General features: G+C 38.6%; 3 protein-coding genes across 6 annotated transcripts; all 3 read left to right on the top strand.

Moving 5' to 3' along the window:
- Nucleotides 1–510: 510 nt before the first annotated feature.
- On the top strand, nucleotides 511–2,933 carry glod5 (glyoxalase domain containing 5). Of its 3 annotated transcripts, none has more exons than XM_032554424.1 (5): nucleotides 511–660; nucleotides 1,065–1,220; nucleotides 1,694–1,849; nucleotides 1,949–2,100; nucleotides 2,297–2,933. In XM_032554424.1, exons 1-4 carry the CDS (start codon nucleotides 604–606, stop codon nucleotides 2,090–2,092), a joined length of 513 nt encoding a protein of 170 aa, XP_032410315.1. In that variant the 5' UTR covers nucleotides 511–603; the 3' UTR covers nucleotides 2,093–2,100; nucleotides 2,297–2,933. The 3 variants fall into 3 exon arrangements, with proteins under 3 accessions (XP_032410315.1, XP_032410316.1, XP_032410314.1); XM_032554425.1 differs by having other exon boundaries at nucleotides 1,949–2,108; XM_032554423.1 differs by lacking the exon at nucleotides 2,297–2,933 and having other exon boundaries at nucleotides 1,949–2,191.
- Nucleotides 2,934–3,714: 781 nt separating this feature from the next.
- Nucleotides 3,715–9,839, top strand: slu7 (SLU7 homolog, splicing factor). Of its 2 annotated transcripts, none has more exons than XM_032554421.1 (15): nucleotides 3,715–3,865; nucleotides 4,064–4,227; nucleotides 5,322–5,475; nucleotides 5,570–5,650; nucleotides 5,767–5,931; nucleotides 6,497–6,562; nucleotides 6,646–6,777; nucleotides 6,957–7,054; nucleotides 7,132–7,199; nucleotides 7,516–7,655; nucleotides 7,988–8,149; nucleotides 8,253–8,354; nucleotides 8,493–8,573; nucleotides 8,708–8,827; nucleotides 8,912–9,839. In XM_032554421.1, the coding sequence occupies exons 2-15, from the start codon at nucleotides 4,079–4,081 to the stop codon at nucleotides 9,089–9,091; spliced, it is 1,698 nt and encodes a 565-aa protein (XP_032410312.1). In that variant the 5' UTR covers nucleotides 3,715–3,865; nucleotides 4,064–4,078; the 3' UTR covers nucleotides 9,092–9,839. The 2 variants fall into 2 exon arrangements, with proteins under 2 accessions (XP_032410312.1, XP_032410313.1); XM_032554422.1 differs by having other exon boundaries at nucleotides 3,715–3,866; nucleotides 4,069–4,227.
- A 1,738-nt stretch (nucleotides 9,840–11,577) lies between these two features.
- c1qtnf2 (C1q and TNF related 2) lies at nucleotides 11,578–14,480 on the top strand. Its single transcript, XM_032554842.1, has 3 exons — nucleotides 11,578–11,761; nucleotides 12,069–12,326; nucleotides 13,504–14,480. The coding sequence occupies exons 1-3, from the start codon at nucleotides 11,734–11,736 to the stop codon at nucleotides 14,142–14,144; spliced, it is 927 nt and encodes a 308-aa protein (XP_032410733.1). The 5' UTR covers nucleotides 11,578–11,733; the 3' UTR covers nucleotides 14,145–14,480.
- The last annotated feature ends 56 nt before the right edge of the window (nucleotides 14,481–14,536 follow it).

Here is a 14,536-nt window from a genome sequence, read left to right as displayed (position 1 = left end):
ATTTACAAAGGATAAGTGCTAACTTTACTCACTTTTTAAAATTGCATTTCTCTTTGGCATCTAGACCAGATCACTGTGGTTTAAAACTTACTCTGGTTTACGTGTCAAACCACTGAAAGTCTTAGTTTTTTGGTTTTAGGAACCAAATACAGAATTAAAATATAAAACTTGTACTAACAGCGTTGTAATGAACCTGTTTAGTGTATAATAAATCAAGATTTTACTTGCCTACTGTTTGCCCCACATTTTCCCCTTGAGCAGATTTAGATTTAAAATCTTGATTCAAACAAAATGTGTTTCTGATAGGAAATGAGACAGCTATATCGCAAAAGGTAAGTTTAAGGTTTAATTTAGTTCAAAGGAATATTGAACACTGAAATCGATACTGTTTTTGAAGTGAGATATACTAATAATGCGAACATATAATGTGGACTACAATTTAATGGTTGCACAGTTTACAGAATACTTCATTGTTTTTGTGAAGCGGTCTGATGTGGCCAGTTTACTTTGATTGGTCCACATGACTGTTGGACAAGGAAGTGTTTCGGTCGTCAAGTGAAGTTTCTCGGCACACCAGTCGGACCTGCGAACACGCCAGTAAGGATGGCACTCCGGGCAGCTAGTAACCGCTTACTGTGTTTCCAGAGGACATGTTTTAAGGTAAACTATTGTTATTGCTTTGTTTACAAGCATTCGCTGTTACTCATACCCAGCTTTGCTATAAAATGGACCACGCATTTGATCTCTATGTATACTTCCGTGTAGAGCTGTCTTTTCCACGAAGTTTTTTCGGGAAATGTACTCATGATTGTAATAAAGGACTTCTGTTAATAATCTTGGAGCAGGAATAGCCGCAAAATCGCTGCTAAAGTACACCAAGATGGTTTCTCATTTACCCCCCAAAAAATACATTCACTTGAAACGTGTGTAGGAAAGAGTCACCACTGGGTGGTGCTGTTGAGTCAAATGTAAGCTGTAAGGCCTTTTGTTTGACGTTCAAGACCCGACCCATCAGCAGGTGCTGCTGTTAATTCCCGAAAAATTATTTCTCTCACCCCTTGTAGGTCAACGCCCTTGAAACTCACCTGGCTGTCAGATTCAAGGCAACCTGTCCTGTTGAAGTGAGCCATCTAGATCATTTGGTGTTGACGGTAAAAAGTGTGCCAGATACAATCAACTTTTATACAACAGTTCTTGGAATGGAGGTTGTCACTTTTAAGGTATGCGCTAAAACATATTACATAATTATCAAAAATAATAATTCTCGGAAAACTATTGATGTCTCTTGAAGCGTTTGGTATTTTTTCTGCAACCACAAACTTTGATTTTATTCAGAAAAAAAATCTGAGAAGTTAGGAAAGTGACGGCCTTGTAGGAGACACTCTGGCATATTAATATATTTGGCATATGTAAAAAATAAATAAACATTGCAGAAAATTGACACTGTACTTGTACCATTCTTATCAAAAAGAAGTATACCTCAAGTACATGCCATTGTCTTTGAAACAAAAATTTTCACTGTAGGATAAATAGTTAAGAAGTTTTTATATATATATATATATATATATATATATATATATATATATATATATATAAAAAGTCACTATATGGAAGTTTTTGATTCTGGAACAGCTGATACCGTCTTTCTCTCCCTAGTTGTGTTTTTCTGTATCTCCTACTTTAATTTTTCCAGGGGAACCGTAAAGCTCTGGGTTTTGGGAAACAAAAGTTTAACCTTCACCAGTTGGGCAAAGAGTTTGAACCAAAAGCTAAACGTCCAACTTCAGGCTCTGCAGACCTATGTCTCATCACCAAAACCCCTCTGACTGCAGTAGCTGCTCATCTGAAGGTACTCTCAACACAGAGATGGCTTTTAATATTGGCTTTTGCTACTGAGAAGAGAATAAATCAGGTTTTAATGCTCAGCGCCATTTTCTGTCTTTGGCAGGTTTGTGGTGTTGAAATTGAAGAGGGACCAGTGCAGAGGAGTGGAGCTGTGGGACCCATCACCTCCCTTTACTTCAGAGATCCAGACCACAATCTCATTGAAGTGTCAAACTACAACCAGTCTGCACCAGACGGCTCCTCTTGAACCTTCGAGTGAGCATGTAAAAATGCACTATCAGCACACGACAGGCTCTATAACCATTAAAGGTTTAAACCAAAATGACTGGTAATGAAATAACTAGTTTATAAATGAGAGAGGGTGGATAACACCAACTGCTGCAAGATCTAGAGAAACTCATCCATTTGTTGATCTTTAGTTGCATTGATTACTGCAACTGTGTCTTCACAGGTCTGCCAAAAAAATCAACTAGACCGCTGCGGCTGATCCAGAACGCTGCTGCTCGTGTTCTCACTAAAACTAGGAAGATGGAGCACATCACCCCAGTTCTAAAGTCCTTACATTGGTTCAGTGTAGCTCAGAAATTAGACTTTAAAATACTGTTGTAAGTTTATAAATCAATGAACGGCTTAGCACCACAATACATAAAAGATCTCCTGTTGTATCAATCTTCCAGATCACTCAGGTCTTGTGGTTCTGGTCTGCATAGATGCTTCTCCAAAACCAAACATGGAGAAGCTTTTATGCACCAAAAATCTGGAACAAACCTGTAAAACAGCCGAAACACTAAGTTCCTTTAAATCTAGACTCAAAACCCACCTGTTTAGAGTTGCTTTTGAAACATTATAAATGAAACAATCAACATGTTGATGTGTAATAACGGCACTTGAAAAAATGTAATGCTTCAATTGTTGACTGTGTGTTCTATGACTTTGTATTTTGGTGTTTTTATGATGTAAAGCACTTTGAACTGCCTTGTTGCTGAAATGTGCTGTACAAATAAACTTTATTGATTGATTATAGTTCTACTTACTTTTTAATTTTTATTGTTAGTTTCAGTGAACAGTGTTTACAGGAAAATTATATTAAAAAATCACACTTACCAATTTGTGTTCTCTTTAATAAAATGTTTAATAAAATTCATAAGTAGGAATATAAAATAAAAGATAAGGGGGGTGGAAAAATATAGAGTGTAATTTTAATATTTCAAGCTCTTTAGATTAAAATTTTCTAGCAAGTTGTTGAATAGGTTTTAGATTTATTTTTCAGCTGGAGAATAATCTAAAACAGGCAACAGAAAAGTCAAAGCATCCCTCAGAGAGTTAAGGATAAAAAGTGTTTTGAAGCAACAGATGATGTGACTATTTAGTGTTTTAGTGCTATGTATTCAATGCAGCAAGAGACTGCAGAGGCCTCAGTGCTTAAAACTTAAAAATATTACCTTTTGTATAAGGGAAGTCATGCTGTTTGACCTGAATGGGCCTTATATTCATCCAAATTAAAACTGGAAATATGAACCAGAAATGTTGTTTGATTACAAAAGGGGCTGAGTTTCGATTAGATGAGAAGAACAACATATTAAATAACTTGAAGGAAAAGTTAACAAAGGAGAAACGGTATAGTAAATATGGAAAAAAACCCCAAGAAAAATCAAAAATGAGATGTTGCTTTTAATTAGAATAATATAATCAATACAACAAGACACAAATATCAATTTATTGCATCTTGTCATATTTTTCCGAAACTCTCCTCAGTCACATTAATTAATATCAGAGCAACAATTACTCCTCATATTCAGAATAAACTGTTTTCATCAAGCATGTTTTCCATTTTCTGGAAGCCAGTTTCTGAAGTAGCGAGTCCACACCAGATGGTGGCGATAATGAGCCAATTATTGCCACACGAAGAAAAGAACAACATGGCGGCGATGGCGTTTTGACTAAAACACAGCAACAAGCTTTAAAAAGAGGTGAAATACGAGATAAACATCACCTGTTACAGTATTTTTATTCTGACCAAGGTAAGTAACCACTTCGTCTCATCATAAGCCTTTCAGTGAATATTTATCTCACATTAAGTCGTAAGCATGTCCTCGAGCTACGTACTCTGCTTTTGGCTGCTCCACTTTAAACAAGTGAAATTAACAGTCTGCTCCAACAAGAGTTGTGGATCAAACGGGACACATTCTGGAGGACTAATTTGTCTGTTTGGTGTGTCGGAAGAGATCCAATCATGACCGAGCAAACCAGTGCCAGTTCGGAGGGGATCGTGGGTCTGGATGAGCCCAAGAAGATGACCAGAGAGGACTGGAGGAAGAAGAAGGAGTTGGAGGAGCAGAGGAAGCTGGGAAATGCACCAGCTGAGGTGGACGAAGAGGGAAAGTAAGTACAGCTGGATGTACACTGATGATACAAAGCCTAATGACCACTGATGGGTGACGTGATTAACAGAGATTGTTTCTTTATTATGGCAGAACTGAATGGGACATGTTAAGTAGCAAGTAAACTTAAGTGTTGAAAACAGGGAAATGAGCAAGTTTAAGGGTTTGAGTGATTTTAAAGGACCAAATTGAGAAGGCAGCACAAATGGGTCAGAACTAGTCCATTGTTTAACAATAATTACTAAGTATTTCAGTCTTGTTTCCAACCCTTTTACAGCAACAGTTAAACTTTAAACTGATTTCCTTACAGCTACTGATTCTGGATCTGTTATTGCTCCTACAATTAACAGTGATAAAACTGAGGTTTTTCTCAATGATACAACATCTGTTTGCTTCAAAGTACTGAGCTTTCTCATATCAATAACTCATCCCCCCCCCCCCCCCCCCCCCCCACCACAAATTAAAAGCTTCTATCTTATACAGCTCACACAAATGATGTCACATGGTGTGTTTATTTTCATTCATATAAATAGTTCCTTCCCATCTTTCAGACATTACTCCTTGGTCTCATATGGATTTCTAATATCCCTATCATATCAGCACCAACGGTACTTCTGCTGACAATTTTTACTCTTGTTCTTCAAGAACTTTTGTGGCTTCCTGTTACATATCAAATCTGCTTCAAAACCTTACTCCTAACCTTTCAGGGCGCCATAAACCTTCTTCATAGTAGATCAAATTTAGATCAATGTATTGTGGTCTCAGGTTTTCCTCATCTTTCTACTTTACTGTTCCTCTGCCCTACTTTCATGGGAAGTAGAGCGTCCAGCACCTCACATTTGCAAGTCCCACTGACCAAATATCCACAACATTAACTCACTCATTGACTCTTAACAGGCTTTGAAAACAAATCAGTTTTAATTTGCAAAGGAAGTTTGGTTTTTGGCTCTGATTTCTCTATTGTTGTTGTTTTTTATGCTTTCTGACGTATTTAGATTTTCCGCCTTCCTTTGGAAAGGGACCTCAGTTGTTTTTAAAGATGCTTATGGATGAACTCTGTTGTTATTAACTGTGGGTACTTTTTCTCTCCCTCAGGGACATAAACCCTCACATCCCTCAGTACATTTCATCAGTGCCATGGTACATCGACCCGTCCAAGAGACCTACTCTAAAGCATCAGCGACCACAGGATGAAAATCAGAAGCAGTTCTCAACCATTGGAGAGTGGTATAAAAGAGGAGTGCAGGAGGTGAGCATAAATCAGATACTGTTGTTAATTCGATTTGAACAAATCTAAACAAGTTAGATTTTAATGTATTTATACATCTTTTGACTTCACACAGAATGCTATTACCACTAAATACCGCAAAGGCGCTTGCGAAAACTGTGGGGCTATGACACACAAGAAGAAAGACTGTATGGAGGTAAAACAAAATTATAAATAAGGACTTCTTTTGGATTGTTTCTCCCTAAAGTAAAAGAAAAAAAGTCCCCCTCTTTTTTTTAAACCAAGGTCTAAATTTCATTTGTGTTCCCTCAGCGGCCCAGAAAGGTTGGAGCCAAGTACACAGGAACCGGGATAGCTCCAGATGAACACTCTCAGGTCCAGCTCGACATGGACTACGATGGAAAGCGGGATCGCTGGAATGGGTATGACCCAGAGGAGCATCAGCGCATTGTGGAGGAGTATGCTAAAGTTGATTTGGTAAGAAGTGCATGAGTAAAATAGGCTTCTTTTTTTAATGTGAGCTTACTTCTGCTTTTGAGAGAAAGGAAATACTTTGTTTGCCTTTTAAAGATTGCCTTGGAGGCAATATTACCTTTAAATGTTTATATACCTTCATACACTTTAGTAATAATTAGCAATGTGATTCACGTTTATTTTGTTACCATCACTTTTCACAGCAGAGATTTTGTGCCGAGTATGATGTGCTGTTTTAGTTTATATATAGACCAAAATGTTTAATTTTGATCCAGTTTGACCAGAGGTCCTTCTTTCACGTCTGTTGTGGTAAACTTTGTTTCCTTCAACAGCAACAAGGAACCAGATTCTGTCAAATCTGACAGATGTGGTCAGATTGGACCACATCTGTCAAATCTAGTTTATGCTAGATTTGTTTGAAGACGTATGTCTTTTTTTTAACAGAAGACATATTGTCATTTGTCACATTATAAGTTTGCTGTTGTATCCAACAGCAAATCAGTGTTTCCCCCCTCTGTGGTATTCACAATTGGTTTTTTTTGTTTGTTTATTTTTTTTGTTTTGTTAGGCAAAGCGGACGTTGAAAGCTCAGAAACTTCAGGATGAGTTGGCTTCTGGAAAATTAGACCAAACCGTAAGTGATTTGTCGGTTCACAGACAATTTTTTTTTCTTTTTTTGTTAATCATGAAGCTTTTCAAATCATGTTCCCTGCATAGGAGCGGGAATATGACAGCGAAGACGAGGATGAGGACAAATATGCAGACGACATCGACATGCCTGGTCAGAACTTTGACTCGAAGAGACGCATCACAGTGAGGAACCTGCGCATCCGAGAGGACACGGCTAAAGTAAGAGCCAGAGGAGCTAATAGTGATAGCCAATTAACTGATGAGATGAAGACTTGAGATGAGACATCTGTTTGCTTCTAATGCCCACTGTTGAAGAAATGGGCTAATAAAACTACAGATTCAGGTCTGTGACAAACTCAGAATATTGATCAGCTGAACTTTGCTTTTCTGTCTCGTAGTACTTGAGAAATCTGGATCCAAATTCAGCATATTACGATCCAAAGACTCGAGCTATGAGAGAGAATCCATACTCCAACACTGGCATGAATCCTGATGAGTAAGTGTTAGTTTCTATTTTCTGAATACCTTTCACAAGCTTACGCTAAAACAATTTCAAACTGCTCTGTCCTACAGGGTGGGCTATGCTGGAGACAACTTTGCTCGCTACTCTGGAGACACAATCTCCATGGCTCAAACACAGCGTAAGTTTTCACTCTGAGCCCCTTTTAAACTAGATGGCCGTAAAACGGCGCCTGGTACTTTAAATATTACTGATCACCTCAGTGGGAATTGGCGGTTCCCACTGAAGAAGTTAAGTTAATAACTTATAAAGAAGAGAGCCAGCTCACATTTAGTACACCTTTCACATTTCACGATGACCAAACTATTCCTCAATTTACAAGGCCGGCTTCAGATGAAGGCTGCGTATGATTCACAGCTGGAGAGTTTCCAGTCACTTTGAGGAAACATGCTTCATGTTTTCTGATTCCTGTAAGGATTGCTGCTCTGTTGTGACAGTGTTTGCTTGGGAGGCGTACGAGAGAGGCTCCGAGGTCCATCTTCAGGCTGACCCCACCAAGCTCGAGCTGCTCCATCGCTCCTTCAAGGTCAAAAAGGAGGACTTTAAAGAGGAACAGAGAGAGGGCATCCTGGAGAAGGTACGCTTAGTTATCAGAATGTTTTTAAATTTCAGTTTTTATGTACAAATGGAACAGCAGCTGAAGTTCACTTTAAAGGCCTGTGTGGTTTAGCAGGCACACCATTTATGAATGAGGCTACAGTCCTCGCCGTCCAGTCTAGTGCATGTCTTCTGTTCTTCTTCTTGCGAAGCTGCTGACTAAAAAATACCACTAGTGCCACAGATTTTCAAAGCAAATAAAATAAAAACTAAAAAACTTGAAATAGTATTTAATTTATTCATGGATTTATTTTAAAATGTATAAACTAAAATTAAAATTTTGTCACTCCTGCTTTTTCGTTGCCTCATCAGTATGGAGGTCAGGAGCACTTGGACGCACCGCCGCGGGAGCTGCTCTTGGCGCAGACTGAGGACTACGTGGAGTACTCTCGCCACGGTGCTGTGCTGAAGGGACTAGAGAAGGCCGTCGCCCGCTCCAAATACGAGGAGGACGTCCTCATCAACAACCACACCGTGAGGACGATGGAGAAATGACTGCTTTTAAAGTTGTGCTGCTTTTTTTTGTTGTTTTTATTACATTGTTTTTCAACATTTGTTTGCATTATTTTTTGTATAGTGTATATGGGGCTCCTACTGGAAGGATTACTGCTGGGGTTACAAGTGTTGCCACTCACTGGTCAAACAGAGTTATTGCACGGGACAAACAGGAATTCAAACGGTAACTAATGGTGCAAAAAACTTGTTTCATTTCAGTAATTCACCAATACATGTACTTGTCTTTTGTGTAAATATATATTGTGTGTAAAGCCTGTTACTGATAAATCTTATACAATGTTTTTGTTATGTTTTTAAACAGCAAGGTACTTCTGACTGTGTTCCATTTGAAGATGGAATGCAGGAGCCCCAAGAAGAAGAAGAGCCAAAGTCTTTACTGGAAGTAAGGACCTAAACAGATTTAAGATTTAGCATTGGTGATGACATACATGTAGTCACTTATCTGATCTCGGGTAGATCATTCTGTGTTGTGCTGGACTTTTCCTTCTAATGCCAAACTTATTTATTTATTGCCAGATTCATCAAGAGAAGTTGAAGGAGAAGAAGAAGAAAAAGAAGAATAAAAAGAACAAGAAGCACAGCTCAGACAGCAGCGACTCAGAGGATGAAGAAAAGAAGAAGGAGAAGCTGAAGAAGGTAAATGTTGGTGAAAGGTTTTTGGTCTTTGTGATTTTGCCCTTTTTATCTGTGACTAAGCTCAGCTCCTCAAATATCCCCCAGGCCCTGGAAGCAGAGGACAAGCGAGTGAAGCACATTGACGTGTTGATGCAGATGGATGAGAGGAAGAGGCCCTACTACAGCCTGCAGGAAGTAAAGGCGCCGACTGAGGAGGAGATGGAGGCGTTCCGCATGAAACGCAGCCGGCCAGATGACCCCATGGCTTCCTTCCTTGGACAGTGACCTTATTCTAATCCCTGTTGATTATACCAACTGTTCTGCAAGGACTTCAGCACAGTTGAATCCTAAATGCTTAAGAAGCCCTGTACAGTATTTGACAGCTTTTATCCCTATACTTACAAACATCAATTTTATTTTTCGCCTGATGGTTGATATTTGTTTTCAAGCCCTCTTGGTTTTTTTCTCTCACTTCCCAATTGATTCACTTTTCTGGACTTTACAACAAATTAGCTAATTTCTTTCACAACAGTAATCTCTCCATTTCACTATAAAAAGTTTTTTTTTTTTTCTGAATCTGTGTTGTCTGGAAACATTGCATTCTGCTTATGTTCAACTTCTAAAAAAATAACCTAAAAGATCAAATCTTGATTATAAAAAAAAATTAAACAAACTGGATTATGTGTATTTGGCTATTGCACTTTCATTTTGATTTTGATGGTTTTAGAAAAAGCAGTTTTTTCTAAGTTATCTAGAGGTGCATCGCAACATGCACAGTATGACAATATCAATGCATCGCATGTGTACCGAAATGTCAGATCATCTCTTACGTGGTTTTGTTACAACAATTTTGTAAGTTAAAGTAAAATAATTAACGTTTAACAGTTCAAAATGTAATAAAATATTGTCTTTAGAAGCGTCGGAAATAATCAAAATCTAACTTCAAATGTTTAAAAATGCTTAACAGCTTCCACGTTGTCTTTATTAAACTAAAATTAAGCCCAAATAAAAATAAAGTGCACTCCATGGTTCAGCAGGCTCTAATCTGTGCTGATGTCAGATGTTTCCCTGCTTGGATGCACCTGAATCCAATAAATTGGTCATTAACAGAAAATGGTGATGGGTGAACATCATTACTCATGTAGATGGGATTATAGTCCTGTTTCATAATCCAGTTTTATCAAATCTTTTTTCTGTTGGCAAGATTTGACGTTATGTTATACAGATGAGTTCAAGGTAATCTTAATTAATGAAGTTACCCTGGGAGAGGGTGTACTTCAAATTTCACAGTAAGCTCTCCTGGTTTTGTTCATTTGTTGAATGAATGAAATTTGTCGACTGTTTATTCTTGAGTTTTTAGTATCTTTAGAAGCTTAACATCAAAACATTTTTTATTATAACCCAATCTATAAAACATAGGAATAAAAACAGTATATCATTTGCTTCTGAAAGTTAAACACAAAGAAAAAACTACAGAGTTGAATAATTTTCTAAAATTATTCAGCTCCCACAATTTCAGCTATTTGCAATAAACAAATAGCAACCAGTGTTATAACTGCTTTTCACAATTAGTCAAAACAATCCGACATGCGTCTTTACTAATTATCTCACAACTCTTTGGATTTATAATGTCCTGCAGACATGATATGTAGCCAGGCACTGGCTGGCAGCATTCCTTTAATTTAGCCCTTCAATAAAGTTCATCAATCAACTGATTTTCACTTTACTATATTCCAGTATGTGTTTAAAACCTGTTCTTGGTAGACTTTCGGATAGACCCGGGGTTTGGTGATGTCGGGTTGATTTCCCTACAGACTGTGTTCCCGTTTTTCCCAGGATTTCCATGAATTCATCTGTCCAACTACACACAACACACTTTGTTGTCCCTAACACCAGGTGTTCTTTTCAGTGTATGCTTCATTCTTCTTCCTGCAGACATGCTGCTTATTTAAAAGTCTGACACATTCCAGTTTTGAATATGTCAGAATCCCAAAACCTCTTTGTGTTATTTATACTGTTTTAAGCATAGAGGGCCTGATGGCTCCTGGACTTTTGGGTCAGTAGTGACCTACGTCTTTGAGTTCAAGCGTACAACCCTTCAGCATTTAGTACGTACCTTGCTGTACAAACTAAAGGTCTTTTCCAGTCAAATGAGGGTTTCTGGTAACTTCAGGAATCAAACAGCATGCATCTTTAGCTTGTTTGATTTCATCTGTTAAAGCCATTGGTTGATTGGATCAGCAGTGCCTGCAACCACACCTAATTTGCAAATGTTTGTTTTTATGATGGATGAATAATCTTGAGGCTGCAGTTGTCATTGACAATGGCAACTGCACATAATTTCCATGTGACATTAGTTTTAGTCAATGAAACTGTTTTGTGTGTTTATTAGCAAACAAATGTTACTTTTGCAATTAAACTTTATCTTCAGTGGAGGTTGAACCATTTTAAGATCACCAAGATGAAGGACCACTGTCTTCAAGACAAATCTCAATGGAAGACATCTAAATGTAAATGTAATATTATTAAGTTACAGAGCTCACAGCCCTGCAGAACTCCAGATTCTTCCTTCCCCAAACTCGTAAAAGTTTTATTTCTTTCTTGTTCTTTCATGAGATAAACCCCTGTTCTGCGGACCCTCTTGTTCAGTTACCATTGCATCGATAATTTTCTCATAGTGAGAGCTGGTGAGCCAGCCATTGTTGTTGCTATCTAATCCTTGTGAACTGTCTTGAATTGAATGACATCATGCCGGAAGTATTTTCTGGGCCCAGCTGTTGCATAAACAGGGTGGATGTTTTGGACTCTGGTTCTCTGGGTTGAGCTGCTTTCTGCATAGCTTCTCTTGAAGAATATTAGATCTCTAGCTCACTGAACATTCATGAAGGATCGCTCCTGAACCTTAAAAGGAGAGGCAGAGCTGAATAATGACCCGAGGACATGATTTCTCAAGCAGTAAGTTGCTTCTTTGTTTTTATAGAACTTCTTACATGCTCCATTTGTTAAACAAGTTGGAAACAAAAGCTGACTTCTACTTAGTCTTTAAATAATAGACTCATAGTTTCCACAAAAGGACTGAGTAAAACCTTAAAAGGAAGTGAATGCTTTATTGTTTTAAATAAGTGTGCATGCATAGGTTCTGTTATTACGTTTCTCTCCAGGAACATCTTGTTATTTCCATGTTTTTTCCTCGCCCTCAAAACCCAAATCAAATTTAATGGCTTTAATAGTCCGTGTCCCTCATCTTGTTGTGCCTCTGCAGTGCCCATTATGCTCCAGATGTGTGTGATCATCTGTTTGCTCTCAGCCGCCGTCTCTCAGTCAACAAATTCCTCATCAAAGAGAGGTCGTAATTTCCCCATCCATTCCTCTCAGCTGGTTTGCAGTCTGCCTGGCCCAGTAGGACCCCCAGGATTCCCGGGAGCTCCTGGACCCCCAGGGTCCATGGGCCCTATGGGTTCGCCAGGGTTGGATGGTCCAGATGGAAAAGATGGAGAAAAGGGAGAAAAAGGAAATGGGGGTACTTTTCGTATAACTGTGCTAATCTTTTACAGTTAATCAACTCAAAAATATAAGAATAATTCAGTGAAGTGTTTACTAAATCTTGATTCAGCAATACTCAGAGATTTCATATGTATTTGCACCCTAACTAATATTTGGTGTAATATCTCTTAGCGAATCTCATTCAACTACACCTTTTGTGGTCATCAACAAGCTTGTCTGGTTTTTAGGCAAAGAAAACACATTTTCAACAGAGTCTCGGTCACAGTAATTTCAGAAGTTTAATGTCATATTGCTTTATCCATTCTAGGACCACTTCTGATGTTTATTTAGAGCAGAGGTGTTCAAATTCAGCCCTGAAGGACTGATATTCTGTATTTCTTAGTTCCTTTCTAGGTTCAACACATCTGAATCAAATGATGGTTTGTTAGCAAGCTTCCGAACTTTAACATGCTGAGGAGTTAGTTGGACCAATTGAATCAGTTGTATTGGAGTAGAAACTTATCTAATACTGGCAGGACACTGGGCCTTGAGGACTGGAGCTGGACACTTATGATTTAAGGCCATAACCTACAAACCATTTTCAGAAAGATAACAGCAACCCAAAATATGTTGTTACTTCAGTGGCAGGGTTAAGATTACAACATGTTCATGAATGGCTCAGTCCAAGTTCAGATCTAAATGACCGAATTTGGGCTAAGGTGAGGAAAAATGGGCAAAATATCAGCTTCCAAATGTGCAAAGCTGACATAGACATACTCAAAGACCCAAGGCTCCTCAAAGGTTTGACTCTGGTGCTGAACACAAATAGAAAAATGTCCATGTATTGTTTTTCTTCCTCTTCTACAATAGGTACTAATTAGTGATGGTGTATCTCATAAAATCCCAATAAATCATTTTGAAGTGTTTGAAGTGTGTCAATGTCAATGCCAATGTGTCAAAGTGTGTGGTTGTATTGTGACAGTGTGAAAAGGTCATAGGGGATTAGAGCATTTCTATAAGGTTCTGTAATTAAGAATAAAAGTTAGTTGCGAATTGAAAGGGGGAAACTCAAACTTTGAGGGTTTTGGAAATTCAATCAGATCAGAAACAAAACTCAGATGGCCTCTTGCATAAATCTGTCCCTTTGTATCCTTTCAAGTCCTAGTGAATGTTGCATTGTTATATCACTATGTTTTTTTTGTGTTTGTCGTCAGGTGATCCAGGTAGACCTGGGAACCCTGGGAAGCCCGGGGTGAAAGGCCGTGAAGGTCTTATTGGTAAAGCAGGACCTCGGGGACCAAAAGGGCTGCGTGGATCACCAGGTGTGGCCGGAAAACAAGGGAAGAAAGGGGAGCTGGGTGACAGGGGCCAGCAAGGACCTCCTGGTGGTTGTAACTGTGGCACTGCGGCTCGATCAGCCTTTTCTGTGGCCGTAACAAAAAGTTATCCAAAAGAACGAATGCCGATCAATTTCAGCCGGATCTTGCTTAATGAAGGGAATCACTACAATGCCAGCAGCGGGAAGTTTGTCTGTCAGATCCCTGGAGTCTATTATTTCACCTATGATATAACACTGGCCAACAAGCACTTGGCTATAGGACTGGTGCATAATGGTCAGTACAAGATCAAGACCTTTGATGCCAACACGGGGAACCATGATGTGGCATCTGGCTCTACTGTTCTCCACCTGAAGCAGTCAGATCAGGTGTGGCTGCAGATCTTCTACTCAGAGCAGAATGGACTCTTCTTTGACCCCTTCTGGACAGACAGCACCTTCACTGGGTTTCTCATTTACGCTGATCAGGAGTTTCTCAATGAGGCAGATAAAAAGGCGAATAGTGAGGATGACAGTTGACATTACAATCCTGAATGTATCCTATTACCTGATTTATTACAGGTCAAATCCGAACAATGCAATCTGGACTTGCTGAAAACGTCTTGACACAAGGGGGCGCAAAAGAAAGAAAATAAATAAGGAAAAAGGCTCGAACTAAAAAGGTTTTGTGACTGCAGTACTAATGGGTCCAACTTGTTTTAAATATTTACCAGCCATGTCTGGGCGGATTGATCACTGTTGTTTTGCTCTTATGGAAGAAGCTTCTGTAATGAGTCATTTTCCATTTTTACAGAACTGTGCATTCTTGACGGTTAGTGTAAATAATTTTTATTTCAATAAAAAAATTTAAAATGATCAAAGCTTGAAATATAAGGAAGCTGAAGTTTAGTTTATGAATAAAATCCTAAATA

This window comes from Xiphophorus hellerii, chromosome 23 (genome assembly GCF_003331165.1).
Source record: "Xiphophorus hellerii strain 12219 chromosome 23, Xiphophorus_hellerii-4.1, whole genome shotgun sequence".
Lineage (NCBI taxonomy): Eukaryota > Metazoa > Chordata > Actinopteri > Cyprinodontiformes > Poeciliidae > Xiphophorus > Xiphophorus hellerii.
Note: the sequence above shows the minus strand (reverse complement) of the source record. Positions and strands in the feature narration are given on the sequence as shown.